Below are 17,907 nucleotides of genomic sequence, written 5' to 3' on the forward strand. Positions count from 1 at the left end.
TGTAGAAAATACTTTTTGCACTTCAGTTTCTTTCAGAGTTTAGACGAAAAAGGATGCGAGTTTAATCAGAGAAAATCCCTTGACTGAATATGATTGTCCTGAACTGAAGGAAACTGTCCATTTTATACGTTGTGTGTCTTATATTTTGTTACTGTTTGCCTTCAACGGTCAAAACTGATGATTTTCAAAGTATTATTTAAAACAAAGTTGTGAATTTTATATTTTAGCAAACTTGTGTTTTTCTTTTTCTACACTTTTTGTGATGGTATTAAACTTTCATTGAGCCGGTGTGAGACTTCAGAGTGTCTCTCTGGGAAATTCAGCCACAAATAATACACTGTATTAGTACAACACTTGAGTAGTTTTATTTTTACCAAGAAGGTACAAGGCTGCATGATAAATTCTGAACCAAATTTAGAAAGTACATCAGATATAAGTGAACAATAGCAGAAAGTGAGGAAAAAATACAGAAGGACTTATTTTATATTTAAATGGCATCTTATTGGTGTTTCTTACAATACAGTAAATCTAAGGTTCCTAGTTTGAAAACAGCAGATTTGGTAAACTTCTCATTTTTCTTTCACAAATAATTTATAAGTTACAGCAGTTGAAACTATACTTTTGGAAATAAACAGAAAATAGGCTATTTTATCAATTTCTTAGGCAACTTTCCATCGAAGCAACATGATAGCTTTACAATGTTTGTACATTCAAAATACTGTATATTCTTTTCTTTTTAAAAAAAGCGTTGAAGTGAAGCGTTTCTTCCCAGATATAAAATGCATGACGAGGCCCCCCTCCCCTCCTCTCAGACCTCCACAGTGGCAGTGGGACCATTGCTGGTCTCCTCCAGGGGGGAGGACTCTGTGGGGGGGCTGGTCTCCTTTGCAGGCTCCTCTGTTTTGGTTTCTTTCTCACCTTGAGCCACCAGAGGGGCGCTCTCTGCTGCCTCCTGCTGGTCGCCGCTGGGAGTGCCGGCGGGCTGCTCGGCCTCAGCCGGCTTCTCTGCAGCTTTGGTTTCATCCACAATCTGAAGGCAGTCGGCTGCAGCAGCCTTCACTGGCTTCACTTCCCCGTTCTGCACAGGAAAGGCGCCCCCCAGAGCGTTGTAAATGAACTGATACTGCTCCTGGGAGAGAGATTGGACGGGAAATGGGGGACATTATAATGCTGCTCAGGCTTTTATAGAATAAACTTCACCAGTGGTCACATCTGCACAATTTAATTTACAAATAAAAAGGATGTTTTCTGCAAAAAAGGTGTGAGTTATTAAGGCTGAAAGAGGCAGAGCAGTAGAAAACAGTAGAGCTGAAAGTACCAAGAGTCTAACTCAAAGATAAAGCAGCGAAATGATAACTAAAGACTAAAAATAGCAACAGGCTGGCTAAAAGCTAAAGTAGCATAGGTGTAGCAAAAGGTCAAAAGTAGCTAAAAGTTTTGTAAAACTATCAAACAGCTAGGTTAGAATCTAAATGCAGCAAATCGAGCCAAAAGCTAAAATTGCAAAAGGCTGGCTAAAAGAGCCAAGAGGAACTATATTTTTGAAGGAACTGAGGAGATCTGAGAAATCTGAAATGTAGAAAAACTAGCAGCTTCATTTTTAGGCCTCTACTTGTTAAAAGGTTTAAAGGACATATTCTAGTTACAGTATTTCTCTTGCTTATATCTTTACTTGTTACAGTGAGCATGGTTACTGTTCGTTATCTTTTATTGATCATTTTGTTGTAAAAACATTTTTAAAGAAAACTAAGAAAACATCTGCAATTAAAAAACTTTAGTCTGAAAACAGTGATAAGAAGTCAGAGTACTGAGAGAAACAGTGTTGGCGTTTCATCAAGTTTTTCTTTCCTTTTCATTTAAAATTATGTGATAAATAAGACAACAAGTGTCATTCATGAGAAGTCATGATCTTCTGGTACAAATTACCATATAAGACATAAATGGATGCAGGAAGGAAAACAAAGTATTTTTTCTTTGTGGCTTTGCAGCTCCAACCTAATGTAGTGAAAGTGCGAGGTTTGACAGGTGTCGGTTCCTTTTTCTTACCAGGCTGGGGATCATCCCCCGTCTCTCTTTGCGTAGCGTTTTGACCACTTGGAAAACGTCCACCAGTTTCTCAGTCTCAGCGCTGTCCATCAGGTTCCACAGAGCACAGAAAACCCCTGAACGGGACGAGCCATCGCTGAGGAGATAAAAGAGTTACAATAAGGACACAGCCAGTTATCTCTTTTATTGGGTCTGTATCTCTAGTAGTATTTACTGTATCACCCTCCTAAAAGTTACTTTTAACTTGATGGAAAGCCTGACAGGAGTCAAATGTTCAATTTATAATAAATCAAGTTTGACTGAATGCTGCTCGGAGTTAAAATTTGTCAGCATTAATTATTGTTAAAAGGTCAATATTGATCCAACACCCTCAATTTTCTTAACGTTTTCTGTCAAACTTAAAGGCAGCTGAAGATATGGAGTGGCAGAACTGATTATTTATTATAAAAACACAAATGCATAATTCTTTTGATAAATGCATCTGTTCGGTCTGAATACACGCTGTTCCTTTAATCCTCCCCTGGACCTGAAAGTACGCAGGTTTCTCTTCCTCTCTTTAGTTACGAGGGCTTCAGGAGGGTTCAAATCTCCTCCCTGGACAGTTTCTGGGAGGTTTCCTTACTTGCAGTGGACCACAATGGGGACGCCTCTCTGTGATTTGCCACAGACGCAGTTTTTCCTGATGTCTTTGATCATATCTATGAGGTCCTGAGGTTTCTCCGGCAGCTCTGTGCCCTCCCAATTCAGGAACTGGAAGTGTTTCACCAGACGACTCTCTTTTCTCTGTAGACAGACGTGGCGTTGGCTTCAGACAGCTCTTAACATAAAACTTCCAATGTGGCACGATGGGAACTCGGGACGGGCTGAATGCTTTACCTTAACGTGATGGAGCTGCATCTTGCGGGAGATGAAAATGGGAGAGATCTCTGTACTTGTCACCTCCACTTCAAAGTCCCCAAATGTCTCCTTTTCTTTACTCCAGTAGTCAGGTTCACTGTCCTGTCAGAAGAGACACAAGAAAACAAACTCTAAACGTCCCAGAAGCGTTTGTTAGCACGCATTATCAGAAGTGGATTGTGCTGTAGTACCTCTTTGTTCTCAGAGACCATGACTACAGTTTGTACTTTCTTCTGGTAAACCATCGCCCAGAAATCAGCAAAGGTGTCTGGCAGTGGATTCTGCGCTGTGATCAGGGCATTCGGACCCCAGTAACCCTGCGTGGGAGATAAACACATTTATCTATTGTTCTGTACAGCACAGAGAAATGAAAACTGACACATTTAAAGTTATATGAGGGATTTTATTTAGACTATATATAATTGAAATCCTCGAGACAATTTATCAAACAAAAGCTTAAAGTGTGAGTAGGATAACATACATGAATGTGGGAGGCATTGATGTATCTTGCTGAGTCTTCATCGTCTTCTTCATCTGATGAATCCTCCTCTTCCTCGTCTTCAGGGTTGCTGTCCTGACTGCGTCCTTCATCCACCTTCAGCATCACTCGGTTGTAATCGTCTGAGGTTCGATCCAGGTTAAAGAGAGAAACAGGTTCTAATTAACCCGACATGGAGTAATTATTGGATGTAAACATGATGCGTGGACACCGGGGCAGATGTGCTCACATGGGATGACAGACGAAGAGCGGTTCTTCTTCTTGTTTTCCTCTGTGAGTCCTGTGTTGCACGTCCTCCAGTTTTTAAAGGTGGGGAGTCTCTGCAACACGAGGTTATGTATTATTTAAAAATAAAAGTGGTACAGAGACTAAAGATGACTTATAATTCTTACAAAAAGATGCAGACTGAAGATTTATTGCATGAATTTGTCAAAGCAAAATAATTTCCCACACAGTTTTGTCCTTTCTGTTATTATGTAATTGCATGAAGAAATTAATCAATCAATAAAGTAAGAAAAAAAAGTTCCCGAACCTCAAACTCGTCCTCCATTAACGTGGGCTCGCTGTCGGAGTTTTTCTGTTGGAGCGTGCTCAGCGTGCCGTGCAGCTCCGACAGGGAGATCTCCGTCTCTCCGAACTGGTTGTGCTCCAGCAGGGCCTGGTGGATCAGGATGTACTGCGCCTGCGTGGCGACACGTGCACTTTTATTAACGCACAAACAACAGACAATCTGCACAAAGAGCCACGGGTTTGTGTGCTACATTTATCTCATGTCTGCGTTTTGATTGGACTGAACTTAGCGCCACATTCAGCTCAAAGAAATAAAAAAAGTTTGTTAAGATATTGTGTGCTTATTTTTTATGTTCCCAAATAAATAAAACATTAAAATAACTGAATGAACAGATGTTTTAGCTCCTTCCTTTTCAGGCTCAATCAGTTTATTTTCTTTTAAATATAGTAAATTTATCAGTGAAATATGGAGCAGCTTATGTCAAATATATTCAATTATATAAAAAGGTGACATTCTTATTAAAGACAAATCATCTGTACAATTTATTTATACAATCAAAGTCTTTTATGTCCATGTAGAAAGTGGTGTAAGCTTGTTAGTATGTCTGTATTTTTGTCTGCTTTGCTTCTATATATAATATATACTCCCTGACTTTTAAATTAATTGTTTTAATTGTCCCAATATTTGTGTAGGTTGATTCTTTATTATATTATATCTGCTTTAATTAGATTTTAATGTTCTGTTAATGATTACTTTTGTGCTTTACAGTCTTTTGGTCAACTCTGGTTGTTTTCAAAGCCCTTCATAAATAAAGTAAATTGGGTTTGATGTGAATGTTGGTAAAATCTCTGTGTTTACGTGTGTGTGCGTAGTTTTTACCTCCACTTGAACCATGAGACATCTTTGTCTGCGGAGTCTGACGACGTAACCGTAGATGTCCACCCTGCCTTCTGCTTCCAGACCCTCCATCATGGCATCGATACCGATGTAGGTACCGGTCCTGCCGACTCCAGCGCTGCACAAAAACAGAGGGGTACATTTGATTTTTCTATCATTTATCATACATACATATATATATATATATATATATATATATATATAGAGAGAGAGAGAGAGAGAGGCAGACTGATTGGTCCAAATGTTTACTAGTTTAAAGAGTTACACAATTACAGGCTAATGATACATTTATTAACTAATAAGAGCACATATTGAGCAATGATCATTATAGTAAAAGACGTGGAATGAACTGAGGCTTCAGATGAGATGTTTTACTTGCCTGCAGTGAACCACGATGGGACCGCTGAAGAAATTCTTGAAAGCGTTGACGCGTCGCCTGAGTTTGAGGAGGAGGTGGGGCTCTCCTGGGACGCCGTGGTCGGGCCAGCTTATGAACTGGATGTGAGTCACTTCCCTCTCTGTGTTCTTCTCCCTCTTCTGCAGGAAATCACACAAACGCATTGAAACACCTCAGCAGAGCTATAAATATTAACCCTCTGAATGTGGACCAAAGGGAAAACATGCATCCTTCTTCTGTCTGTTAAAGACTCACGTTAATCAGACTCAGATGGCGGATGGTGTAATCCGGACAGTGGTCCTCTGCGATCATCTTCACTATAAACTCCTCGTAGATCTCAGTCTCACGTTCTGGAGATGGCCAGTACTGAGCACACTTCGCCTGCAAAACAACACGTTCAAGGAAAATTAAAACAAAATGTAACACATTTATAGTAAGGATTTAACATTAAACTCCTCCAGAATCTCTTCCATCTGCTCCCTATTCTCACTACAGAGGCAAGGTTGCTTTAGCATACTGTGTTTTTAATAAAAGACAGGACCAAGCCCATCATTTGCATTATAATAATGCTTGAGGAGCAGCAGGGAAATCTGGATCAACATTGAGTTTTTACCCTGTTTCCTTCTTCGCAGCGGGTTACCATGACGATAATAGATGACTGCTGCTCCCAGACCATCCTCCAGAAATCACTCAAAGTTTCTTCCTTTGGCCCTACAACAAACACACAGATATAACATGAAATAATACTTTCTACAGCCGCAATAAGTGTGTCAAACAGCTAAAAACACGACTTTACCTTGAGCTGCAATGTACTTTTTTGGTTCCTTGTACCCCTGAGGAGAAGAAGAAAAGAGATGTTCACTCGAGAAGAAATCACAAACATAAAAACCTTTAAATTTTTATGTTTATATAAAAAAAGAAATATTAACATACGTCAATGAAGCTGGCGTTGATGTAGTCACATCCTGCCGATCCATTTCCTGTGCTCAGCTGAACACGGTTATAATCATCTAGTTAAGAAAAAAGCCCCACAAAGATGTTATAATATATATATAATGTAGATATATGTAATATATATGTTATAATAATTCACATAAAATGTCAAAGCCCTGCTGTAATCTTCTCTATCTGATGTGAATAATGAAGAAATGTAGTAAATAAGTACTTATGGCAGCAAAAATACACTAATTAATCATGATATTGACAGTTTGCAGGTTGGTTTAAATAATAATTGTAATGTCTGCCGGTCATACTCACATGGCAGGATGTCCACGTAGCGGTTCTTGGGGGAGTTGCAGGATTGTTTAGCCTCTTTCACCGTGTACCTTGAGAAAATTCTGGGTATGCTCTGAAACAAACAAACAAACAAAGATGGTTACTAACATTTGTGTTCATACCTAACTGAACGTTTGTTCTAAGTCATATGATAAATAATACTGCTGATAAAAATAAGACCCATTAACTCAATCTGGTACCTGAAACTCGGCCAGGAAGAGCCGCCCTTCATCAGCGAGCTTCCGTTTGTAGGTTTCCAGCAGGAGTTCTCCAGCGATTGGCTCAACCGGCATCAGGCTTTCTTCTTCATCTACGACAGAAAACAGGAGGAGGTTCAGACAGAAAATCTCTAACTTCTTCTCGATTCTCATCCTGTTTAGTTTCTAAATGTTTCTACACAACAGGCCGGGCTCTTCGCTGATTTAAAACCCAATGTAATCCAGTGTTTTAGGCTCTTTTTGGTTATCTCTCTGCAAAAAAATCCTCTGCTTTGTTAAAAAGTGTTTAAGGAAATATTCATTTTAAAGTCGGTGTTAAAAGTATTTATTTTATTGTATAAAACAAACAACAGAATTTTGATAAAGTTATGATTTATGACAAAACAAAACTACTAGAAAATTATACAGTTATATTGGATTTAATTGAATTCAAGTCTATTTAGACTTTTTCCTTTCTCTGTTTTTCAGGTTTTATATAAATTTGTGTTACCTCAGTCTGTTCTTTGAATTGTTTTTGGGCGTCACATGACCAGAAAATAAAACCTGTTTTGCTATTTTTGTGTTTTCTGCATCTTCATAACAGCCTTCAACACTGGCTGCAGGATTTATCAGTCATTTTTTAATCTCTAAATTATACAAACTCCCACTTCTGGTTGTGTTAATATCACACTAATAATTCAGATTACATTAATGTCAATAAAGTCTTGATGAAAACACTGAGATTCTGAGTAACATCAGTGTGTAGGAAGTGATAATAGTAATAAAATGTTAAAATCCATGTGTGAGGTGCATGTGGACTTTACTGCTTCTATATGCGATCCTAATATTGTGATACAAAATGTAAAAACAACAACAAATAAATACTATCAAACGTACTCACTTGTTGGGATCAGCCTCATGTTCTCACTCAAATTACTGCAAAGAGAAAAAAAAGCATCTCATTGATGTAACACAGGGGAAAAAATAAAAAGTTTAACACAAATTATAACAGCAATAATCCACCTAAAATAAAGTTAGCTCTGCAAAAAAAACACATCTCTACAGTAAAAAGCACAACATTATTCTATCTTATCTTGTAAATAGGAAATAAAACTATAATTAAGTCCTTACTGGGACTTTCTGCGTTTCAAAACGTAGATCTTATAAAGAACCAGAAGCAGAGCCAGGGAGGTGAGGATGATGAGGAAGGCCAGGAACCCAATGAGAGCTTTGTCGTTATCTGAAAAACAACCAAAACCCAAATATTTCAGACAAAGACAAAATATGTGGAAACATGTCTGAAGAGGGGGAGTGAAAAGGATAAAGAGAATAAATTGTGTCATGAAATAAATTTAGATCATACAGCTTGTTTTAATGCGTTCTGTTTTGGGCTCGCTCCTTAAGTCTCCGTTGTCGGCAACCACCTATAAAAACAGAACATCTCTTTATTAGAAATCAGATTTTAAAGAAAAGCAAGGAATAAAATTGGTATTTTCTTGTAAAATTAAAAAAAACAAACAAACATACCTCCACTTTGTAGGATGTTAAGTAGCTCAGATCTTTGAATTCAAATTCACACGTATGGTTGCGCACGTCTTTTCCACCATCAAGACGTGCTATGAGGACCTTATCAGGTCCTTTAAAATGATTTGGCTTCTTACAGATGACTCTGATCCCATTGTTTTCAATAATAGTCAGAGTCAGACCATCAACAGGGTCCGGCACTGCATGAGGAGCAGAGAGGAGGCCGTTAAAAAGCAAAGATGCAGAGAAAAACTTCAGCTTTATCTGCTGATTGATAACAACAGTTAAAATGTAAAAAACAAAGAAGGATATTTTCCAATTATTTGAATTATTTATCACAAACTTTGACTGGAAGCATCTTCTGGATTTAAACTAAAATAACAAGCAGAGTTTCTTCATGTTGTTTTATTTATTTATTTTATTAAGGACTTTATAAAAACAGAACTAACTGGAAAATCTGAGGATTATTTTAATGTTTAGTTAATTTTAACTAAAGGTCATAAATTGTTCTTTGTTAAACATCCTTTTCTTAAACAGCTGCTCTAAAAGGCGTCACTCTTTAGATTAATAAGTACAGTAAGACAAATAACTGGGTCAGAACTGATGGTCATTTTAAACCAGAGACAAAATAACACAGAATAAACTCTAATGTTGGACATAAAACAAACAGAGTTTAACCTTTAAACTGATTTCTATGTCGGTATCAGACATGGTCAGGATTTATTTTATTTGGGTTAAAATCACAGATATTTGAAAAATGTGTAATTTTGATAATAAAATGTGATTTAGTTTGCTTTCTCAATTATACTTATTTACTAAAGAATTTAAACCAAGTGAGTAAATCTGGTTCAAATAATGAAAAGTTTAAATGTTGTGAAGTTTTAGGTGTTTATGAACGTAAACCTTCCTGTTACTGAAATTATACACTTGTACAAATATAACACACACACTATCAAATAAATCTGCATTTTAATCATTTATATTGGTGGTATTTATACAATCAGTTTCCTTAAAGGATAGTTTTGGTCTCTTACCTCCAGGTTTTGTCTTCAGTTGAATCGTTTTTTTACCAGAAACCTTAAAGTTCTTGTAGGTCGGTTGGACTTCACAGGTGTAATCAGTGAACGGTTCAAGTTTATCAAATTTACATGATCCTTCATCTGGAGATGGATTGTTGCTTTCCTTTGGGTGTTTTAGATCTGTTTTAATGATAATAATAATAAGAACAGGTGAAGATACAGACTTTAAATGACTGAATCTAAAAGTAAAGCAGCAGAAATGTTCATCAGGAGTTTGGTTTGTTGCTCAGATTTTACATTAAATCAGGAAAACTTTTCCCTTGAAATCCTTCATGTGTCTCTGTTGTTGAAGAACAGTGGATCTTAGTTAAGAGTCAGTGTTTTAATGTTCATTAACATGTCTGTTTTAATCTTAATTTCTTCTGTTTACAAAGGATTACATCAAACATTTTATAATAATGTTGGCAGTAAAATCATAAAAATGTTTTGCTGTAAAAACATCTGAGAAGAGCAACTCTGAAAATGTTGACTTACTTCTTTTATTGTCTTCACAGCTGCAGGTATAAGAAAGCTCCTTCAGTTTTAGAAGAACAGCACCACAGTTCTTACTGGTTGTTTCCCACTTCAGCTCAATGGAAGTGTTGGTTACAGTTTGTTTGTTTTCAATCTTCAGCTCTGTTGGAACACAGTAAACATGAACAATGAACCCAGAACCTGTTGTTGTTCTTCACTTTAAACAGTTTTAGGATAAAACCTTTATCTTTCCACTGACATGAAGTGAATCTCAACATACCACAGTCAATGTTAAACTCAACAGGTGGAAGTGTTTTCAGTGTGGAACCATCAGAGTTCTTGATCAGACCAGTACAGCTGTAGTTTGTGAACGGCTCCAGATCAGACAGGGAGAGGTTGACACTTCCAGGTCCTGAAGAGACAAAGATGAGATCATTCCTTCAGAAAGTGGTGTTCATTCAATAATAATAATAATAATAATAATAATAATAATAATAATAGTAATAATAATAATAATCTCCTGTAAATCTGTTTCTTTTACTGCTGACTGTCTGTCCTCTCACCTGAACAGGTGTACTCCACACTGAGATTCTGACAGTTTGGAGGTAACTCTGTTTCTATCTCTGCAGGAAGTCCAGTAGGTTTACACTGATTTATTTCATTTGGATTTATGAACTCTGAAAAAAACAAAAAGGCAAAAAATGTATTAAAATCAGGTCTGAATGAAAGTTTTTGTAAAACAAAGTTGGATCTTATGTACTCACCAAAAGGAATGTATTTGGTGAAGGTAAATGAGGAGTTCTTGCAGTTTTCTGGAGTGAAGTTTACAGTAAAATTAGAGCAAAAGTCGTCATTCTTAAGTTCAAAATTAAATCCTCCATTTTTCCATTTGGCTGAATCATTGTTGTGTTTTAACTGTGAAGAGCTGATGTTCCAATCACTTCGGTAACAGATGTATCCAGGATCACAGTTGCTGTATGTTATGTCTTGTTCTCCTGAAACATTTAACAGAAGAACAAATGTCTCTCAGTTTTACAGCCAACTTATTTTCTTCAGTTAAAAAGTAAAGTGTCCAACACGACAGTCTGATGTATTTTACTCACTCGGTTTAGATGTCTTTTTATTTTCAGTGCTGCTGCAGATTGTTTTGCTGCTGTTAATGTCAATAAATGTGACATTCAGCTGATAATCAGTGCAGGGCTTCAGATTGATGAATTGATGTGTTGAGCTTTGTTTGGAAAATGAAACGTTGGAATCTTTAACTTCGTTCTCTGGTCGTCCTGTTTCAGCAATACTTATGATGTTGTAATCAGTGGGAATGTTTTTCACGGTAATCTGGAAGCCAGATGAGATCTTTGCAACAGTGTAATTACCTGTAACAGAACCAACATTTATTCATTTATTTATTTCTGGACAGAATAAATAAAATCAGTACACTAGAAAAGTCATTGTGAAGAAAAAAAATAACAAAGAACAACATTAATAAGTGAAGAAACAGGATTCTGTTTAAGCTGATACTCACACGATGGAGGTGGAGGTGGGGTGGCAGCTGGAGGAGCAAAATAATAAATTAAAACACTTTTAAACAACTTGAAGACAATAGTTTATAGAACACCTCACACTGTGATCTGTTCACACCACAGATCTCTTTAATGCTGATGTCGGTCATTTAGACTCATATTAGTAAAACAGTTTTATCAGAATCCCATAAAATAAAGAAGGAAGTTCCAACCTGTGGCAGGAGGGATGATTGTGGTGTTCTGGGTGTCTGGAGGTGAGATGGTGGTCTGATTGCTTGTTGGAGGAGGTGATTGTGTGCTGGATGAATTGAGTGCTGAAGAGGTCTCGTTTGAGATGTTTGCAGGAGGAGCGACTGCAGGTTAGAGAGCATGATGGAGGTCACCTTCAGGCTGAAATACTCCACTGCCTAAAATCTTACCTTGTATGAAGCTTCAATAAAACACTTCAGGGTTTATCTTACCAGAAGTGGCACTAATGCACCTTATATAAAACTACAAACTTAGAAACCATTACCAGATGTGGTGGTTAAAGAGGATGATTGAACTGAGGAGGTTGAGACGGTGGATGTAGAGTTGAGTGTAGTTTTGAGGGAGGTTGTGGCAGTAGTTGCTGCCGAGGTGCGTGGAGGTGAGGTGGTGGTGGGAGACCCAGAAACTGGGCCACTGAGTGAAGATGAGGCGATGGTGGGAGGCTCAGAAACTGGGCCTTTGCGTGGAGGTGAGGGGGCTAAAAAATAAAAAAGTCAACTCATCTCAAAGCTCATTTCTGTAATATTAAAATAATTCATGCAGCTGGAAAAACAAACAAAACATCTGGTTTACTCAAGCTGTTGCAGGTGGTCTTTACTCTGAATCCTTTATATTTTAACACTTTGTTTAAAAACTAAAGGTTATTAGTTAAAGAGTATTTCATATTTATATAAGTAAATACAGTAAATGATAAGTTCATTAAGCAAACAGATGATGGAATAAACCAGAGAGAGCAATCCCTGCAAACGTAAATACTTATACAACACTTTCAAGCCTTCTTTTATTGACATTTTTCTTTTTCAGATCTATCTGTGTTTGGATTCATTAGAGTTAAGTTCACAGTCAGTCCAGAAACTAAACAATCAAAGAGTCCAAAGAAAGTAAGAATCAACCACCATAACATCCAAGAACAACATGCCTCACACTCAGCTGAGTTTATTTCCATGAATATTGGTTTTGTTGCAAATGTTTCATTGCTAAGTTTCTACAGGTCAGTGGGTCAAATAAAATTTAACACAGATGGTACTTTATCCAAACCCATCCTGAAGGACTGAGGTGATCCCTGTCAGAAAACAGGTTTTTGTTTCACCGACTCCATAAATAAGATCGTTTGTGTTCTGAGGTTAGAAAAAGTTGATGATCCTTATCTAAATGTTCACAACAATCCAGAAGTTTTGTCAAAAATCGGAGACTTTGTCAAATAAAGCTTTTCATAAATGAGCTCCATTGTGCCTAACTATAAATATAACAAAAAATAAACAACTTGTAGGTTTAATTTAGACGCTCGAGTCATGATGTCACAGCAGAAAAGCAGCAGGTTAAAGAGTGAGCCGACCGTACCTTACAGAGAAGAGATTTTCTTCCTCATACTTTCTGTAACTACTTCCTTAATTAAGCCTTAATGAAAAAAAGAAGCACGTTGTGTAATTTTAAATGCTTCTTACATCAGCAGCAACATTTTATGAAATGAGCCCAGGAGTGAAGTTTACTGTACGTGTTTTTGTTGATAACTGTGAGACGTTAAAACTCACTGTGTGTAAAAGTCAGTCAGTACAACTGTTGATATTTTTTTATTTCATTTTGTGAGCGACGACCCGAGTGATTTACTTTTGCTGCTTTTGTTGCAAGTAAAACTTTGTTGAGCCAATCAAAGCGTAACTCATCAAACTGCAAATAAAAACTTATTTTTATCAAAGTAAATTTAACAAGGAAAAGGTTTCCGTCTGAATGAAATGTGCTCATTGGAATAAAGCTGAAACAGTAAAAGTGAAGCAGCTCAGCAGAAGGATTTGGAACAACATTTTGATGTGCAAGAATAATATTAAGTTATTAAAAATCATCACTCACTTGTTCCGGTACTTTGACCTGAAAACACAGAAATGGGAAAAAATGTCAGCTTTTTAAATAAAATCACATTTGATAATAAGACAATTTAATAAATAAAAGACCACATGTTCCAAATGTTCTGTGTTTTAATTTTCTCCTCAAACACCCTCCATGCCCTCTCTGTTCAGGTCAAACCACTGTCAGGCTGAAGGAGGAAAATGGCCGCCGTATCTGGATGAGGCGGCGCTGTAAAACCTGGTTGCCGTGACAACACGACAGAGCCACACTCGCTATTTCAGTAAGCAAACCACGACTTCCTGCCTTGCACTGAAATGTCGAGCCGCCCAAAACTTACAGAAAGTGTTGGTCACTCCACCGGCTCACGTTTAAAGACTTTAAACAGACAAAACAAATACAAACATTGCTTTAAATCATATTTAAAGTGTGTTTCAGATGTTTTGTTGCTGTTAACGTTTGAGTTTTAATTTGATTACTCGAGTAAAACAAAATAAAAAGAGTTAAAACTCCTTTTTGCGGCGTGTCACTCCACACAAACACATTCCTTCATTAGCTCCTGTTGAGAGAAGTCAGGAGAAATGAACGGAGCGGATCAGGGACAGTGAGACAGAAAGGAGGCAGGATGTGGTTTGGCTCGTTGTTGTTTGGCAGCATGGAGCAGAGATGCACGCTCTCTGCTCTGACACTTCAAACTCATTGTGTCTGGTATTAGAAACTGCTGTGAGCTGATTCAGAGGGGCAACTGTGTGAAAACTTGGTAACTCTCTGCTCAAACGAACAAAAAACTGTTGAAAAGTCACCAGAAAGCAAAAGAGGAACAAACAGCCTTTAAATAAGAGCTCCGTCTTAACCAGGTTTGAAGCAGCTAATGATCAGTTTATGATTAGTTCATCAAAACAGGTGAGAAATTAATACAAACAGAGATTTTAAATATTCCTTTTAGACAAACAGATCTTAATGAATTACAGAGAACAGAGCCTCAGAGCTCCTAAACTATCATTAGGTGATGATGTAGTTCAATAATTTATATTTAAGGATCAAACTGGTCACCTTCTTCACCTGTGTTTAACTCTAAATCAGCAGATAAAACCCATTAAATGACTAATGAGGCGTTCATCATCATTTAATATTTAAGTTTAATAAACTAAGGATTTAGTAAATATTTATTTGAACAGATCTTGTCTCGTTATCACGATGTGTCTGTTTCTTCTTGAGTGGGGATGATCCTGACCGACAAACAAATTAAAGGTTATTATAGGTTAAAAAAGTTCACAAGAAACTTGTTATCTTTCATGATGAACTTAATCTAAAGTGAGTTCAGCATCTCAACCTTAAAAGCTTAAAAGGATGACAAGTTAGGAATGAAAACATTTTGTGTCCCTTATTATAAATCATTTAGGAGTTTCTATAAATGTAAAAGAAAAAGTCTAACATTTAACTGCAGGACAAACATTAATGAATATATGATGCATCACTTTACTTTAAAACAGAAAGAGATCAGTGAAGAATAAAGTCACTCTTTAGTCATTCCTCAGTTTAATTATTTGAGTTGTACACTATTAAAATTAATGTTAAAACCTCAACAGACAAAAGTAACCATTTTTATGTTCATAAGCAGATTATTATCAAGTTACTGGTAAATATATTTTGTTTTCTTATCGTTTATCTTGTTCTGGTTGACAATAAAACCTTCAAATGGAAAATTAGGGTGAACAATTGCAAATGACGTATCAACAATAATTCAGTTTCATGACCTTTACTCATGAATGAAAATAAAAAAAAGCTTTTTTAATGCATGTCTTCCTGTTTTCTTTTTTATTTACAAAGGCCCATAAGTTTCAGCTGTGTTAAAGAAAGCAGTTTGAAGTTTTTGTGATTATTTGGGCACTTTCTTTGCTTTCTTTTTCACGGTCAGCAGGGCAAAGTGTGACATGGAGGTGTTATTTTCACTCTTGCATCAGCCAGTTCGAGTTTTCCTCAAACGAAGCAGAGAAAGCAGCAGAACTTGAGGAAGATGAAGGCCAAACGAAGAGGAAAAACTCCAAAAGTTAGCAGCAACTATATTTTAATGAAAACTCAAACACTGAATTCTTTGATTACTTTTTGTTCGTTTTGCTTAAACACTGATGAAATGTGCGGATGTGTTTCTCACATCTTTATCTCAAATATCAGTGTTCAGTATCTGTATGTGTGCTTTTTAATCTTGTCATGTTTAATGTTCACCACAAAGCCTCCCCTTTCCCTCCGACGAGCCCACCCCCCTCAGAAACTGCATTAATTATGCTCTCTGACCTCAGTTCTTCATTTTTAGGCAGTTCCCCTTTCGTGTCACGAAATCTAAAGTCATTTACTTTGTACTCTGCGTCTTTGCTCGCGCTGCTCGGCTCGGCTGTGCCAGGAAACAAAAAGCAGCTCAGAATGGTACACGGAAGTGGTCACAACTCTGTCCTGCTGCAGCTACAGCAAGACGAACCACAAATGGCGCACTTTTGCTGGGTGATGTTAAAGACATGTCAAATAAAACCCTTAAAGTCGTTCAAAGTTTTTTACAAAGCTGAAGACAGAGTCAGAGGGGAAAAAAAGCAGAACAGGAACAACCGGAGCAAAGTTTTAATTTCAATTTAAACACTTTTATCATTTCAGTCTGCTCCTTTGGCTTCAGCTGAGGTAGCTAAAGTACAATAAAATGTAAAAGTAAATTCAGACCCACTTTGGAACAATGGCAACGGTTTTCATTAGTAAAACGAGGGATTAGAAAAAGGGAAAATGCATCTAAATAACAAATATCTGCTGTTAAAGTAATGTAGAGTTAGAAACAAACGACAAACAGTGATGAGGGCTGATGATGAGGACGACAGAGTGAAATAAAATGGGATGAGGATGCATGTATAGACATGTAACGAGGCCTGGATCAGTAGGAGGAAGGTTGTCTAAGAATCAGAGGGTCGGGGGTTCGATCCCCAGCCCCTGCAGTGTGTCGACGTGTCTGTGGGTGTCACTAACCCTCCCCAGCCCTGATATGCTTATTGCATGAGTGTGGAGGAGCAAGTATACTCTTTACAGTGTGTGTGTGTGTGAATTATATACACTCTTTGAAAAGAGTATATATCTTTGGAAAATGGAGGTTAAAAAGGTGCTTTATAAGTGTGGCGCTTTTACATTTCAGTGAAAACAGGAAGAAAATGTTTCAAACAGCAGCAGAACTGAGTGACGATGAGGTGAGTCTGCACACCTACTGCACCCACACCCACACCCACACACACACACTCAGATGTTTATCTTAATACAACACCCACAGTGACTGGAGTTAGCAAAGAGCATGCAGAGACACACCCCAGAAAATCCTCTCATCTTTGATAGACATAACTCCACATGCACACATCCTCCACCTACACACACACACACACACATACAGTACAGTACTCCCGCCGTCACACACATGCACCGTGTCAAAGCAGAACAGAAACATGACTCCAAAAACTCCCTTCACTTTGTAGCGAATGAAAGGTGGTGTTTTAAACAGCGTTGTTCTTATTAACGGCGTTCTTTGATTCAACATAAGAGTTGATTCTTTTGCCAAAGGGGCTCATAAAACCTGTCACTTTTCAGCTTCTCACATCACAGGCGTGCCGTCGTACTGTCTGCCATTCTTCGCTCCGTAAAGTTTAAGAAACGGCACAAACGCAGGAGCAACTCAAAGGCTCGAGATACTGTAGCTTGTAATTTCTGCCCTCAGTTTAAATGATTACATTTTCGTTTTTCACATAAAAAAAGGTATTGTCAAGCTTGTCTGCTGACAGATTTATATTTCCATCTCACACACAAAAAAGTTGCGATTGTGCTGCTCATAAACACAATCACACACTTAACAAGCAGCTGCCAAAGCTTCAAAAACTTAAGTTAGAGGGTTAGACATCATCACCTCAGAGTTTTGCATAAATTAAAACTATTCTTTTTAGATTTTTCTGTCAGATGACAGACACAAGCAGACATAAAAAACACTACTTCTTTCATTACAGTTTTCCTATTAAAAAAAGCTTCAGTTTTAACGTTTACTTACAGCTGGCCAAGCCGACGATCACCACCCAGAGCAGCACGGTCTTCAGACCACAGAGACCCGCCATATCTGGGAGTTAGGGTGTGTGTGAACACACACTGGACCTTAAAGTCCTGGAGATGAGCAACACCAAACTGAAGCTCAATTTGGAACACTAAACCGAACGCCTAAACGTTGACTTTTTTCAAACTACATAAGTTATCAATAGACGCAGCTTCCTGGACTTGTTCCGTAAACCTGTCTTCTGGTTTCAACTTAAGCAAGTGCGAGTGATGTCACACAAACCAAAAGAGCCTTCCTTCACGTTAGTGACAGGAAGTTTCATTTCAGCTACGCCACCAAGAACAGGAAGCCATCGCTTGTCTGATCTTCACATGCTTTTGCTCAAGTGTGAAAAAACCATCAGACTTATGAAAAAGAGGTGAAATTCGTCTTTAAGCAGCAGCCTTTCACTTCAAGTA

The 17,907-nt window shown here is 37.5% G+C and overlaps 1 protein-coding gene across 4 annotated transcripts; it reads right to left on the reverse strand.

Moving 5' to 3' along the window:
- Window positions 1-342: 342 nt before the first annotated feature.
- Window positions 343-17,722, reverse strand: ptprc (protein tyrosine phosphatase receptor type C). 4 transcript variants are annotated; one of them, XM_017413565.3, is made up of 31 exons: window positions 17,450-17,722; window positions 13,393-13,410; window positions 11,810-12,022; window positions 11,508-11,648; window positions 11,298-11,324; window positions 10,879-11,148; window positions 10,540-10,770; window positions 10,339-10,452; window positions 10,056-10,187; window positions 9,797-9,937; window positions 9,278-9,442; window positions 8,247-8,443; window positions 8,083-8,143; window positions 7,851-7,959; window positions 7,621-7,655; window positions 6,723-6,832; window positions 6,505-6,595; window positions 6,181-6,257; window positions 6,044-6,080; window positions 5,861-5,958; window positions 5,503-5,628; window positions 5,230-5,387; window positions 4,833-4,968; window positions 3,975-4,124; window positions 3,672-3,762; window positions 3,425-3,564; window positions 3,135-3,260; window positions 2,923-3,045; window positions 2,669-2,829; window positions 2,047-2,182; window positions 343-1,129 (listed from the first exon to the last, which is right to left on the reverse strand). In XM_017413565.3, the coding sequence occupies exons 1-31, from the start codon at window positions 17,511-17,513 to the stop codon at window positions 809-811; spliced, it is 3,999 nt and encodes a 1,332-aa protein (XP_017269054.1). In that variant the 5' UTR covers window positions 17,514-17,722; the 3' UTR covers window positions 343-808. The 4 variants fall into 4 exon arrangements, with proteins under 4 accessions (XP_017269054.1, XP_017269055.1, XP_017269056.1 ...); XM_017413566.3 differs by having other exon boundaries at window positions 9,278-9,403; window positions 17,450-17,721; XM_017413567.3 differs by lacking the exon at window positions 11,810-12,022 and having other exon boundaries at window positions 17,450-17,721.
- Between the last annotated feature and the right edge of the window lie 185 nt (window positions 17,723-17,907).

The sequence above is a fragment of the Kryptolebias marmoratus genome, linkage group LG24 (genome assembly GCF_001649575.2).
Source record: "Kryptolebias marmoratus isolate JLee-2015 linkage group LG24, ASM164957v2, whole genome shotgun sequence".
NCBI classification, from domain to species: Eukaryota; Metazoa; Chordata; class Actinopteri; order Cyprinodontiformes; family Rivulidae; genus Kryptolebias; species Kryptolebias marmoratus.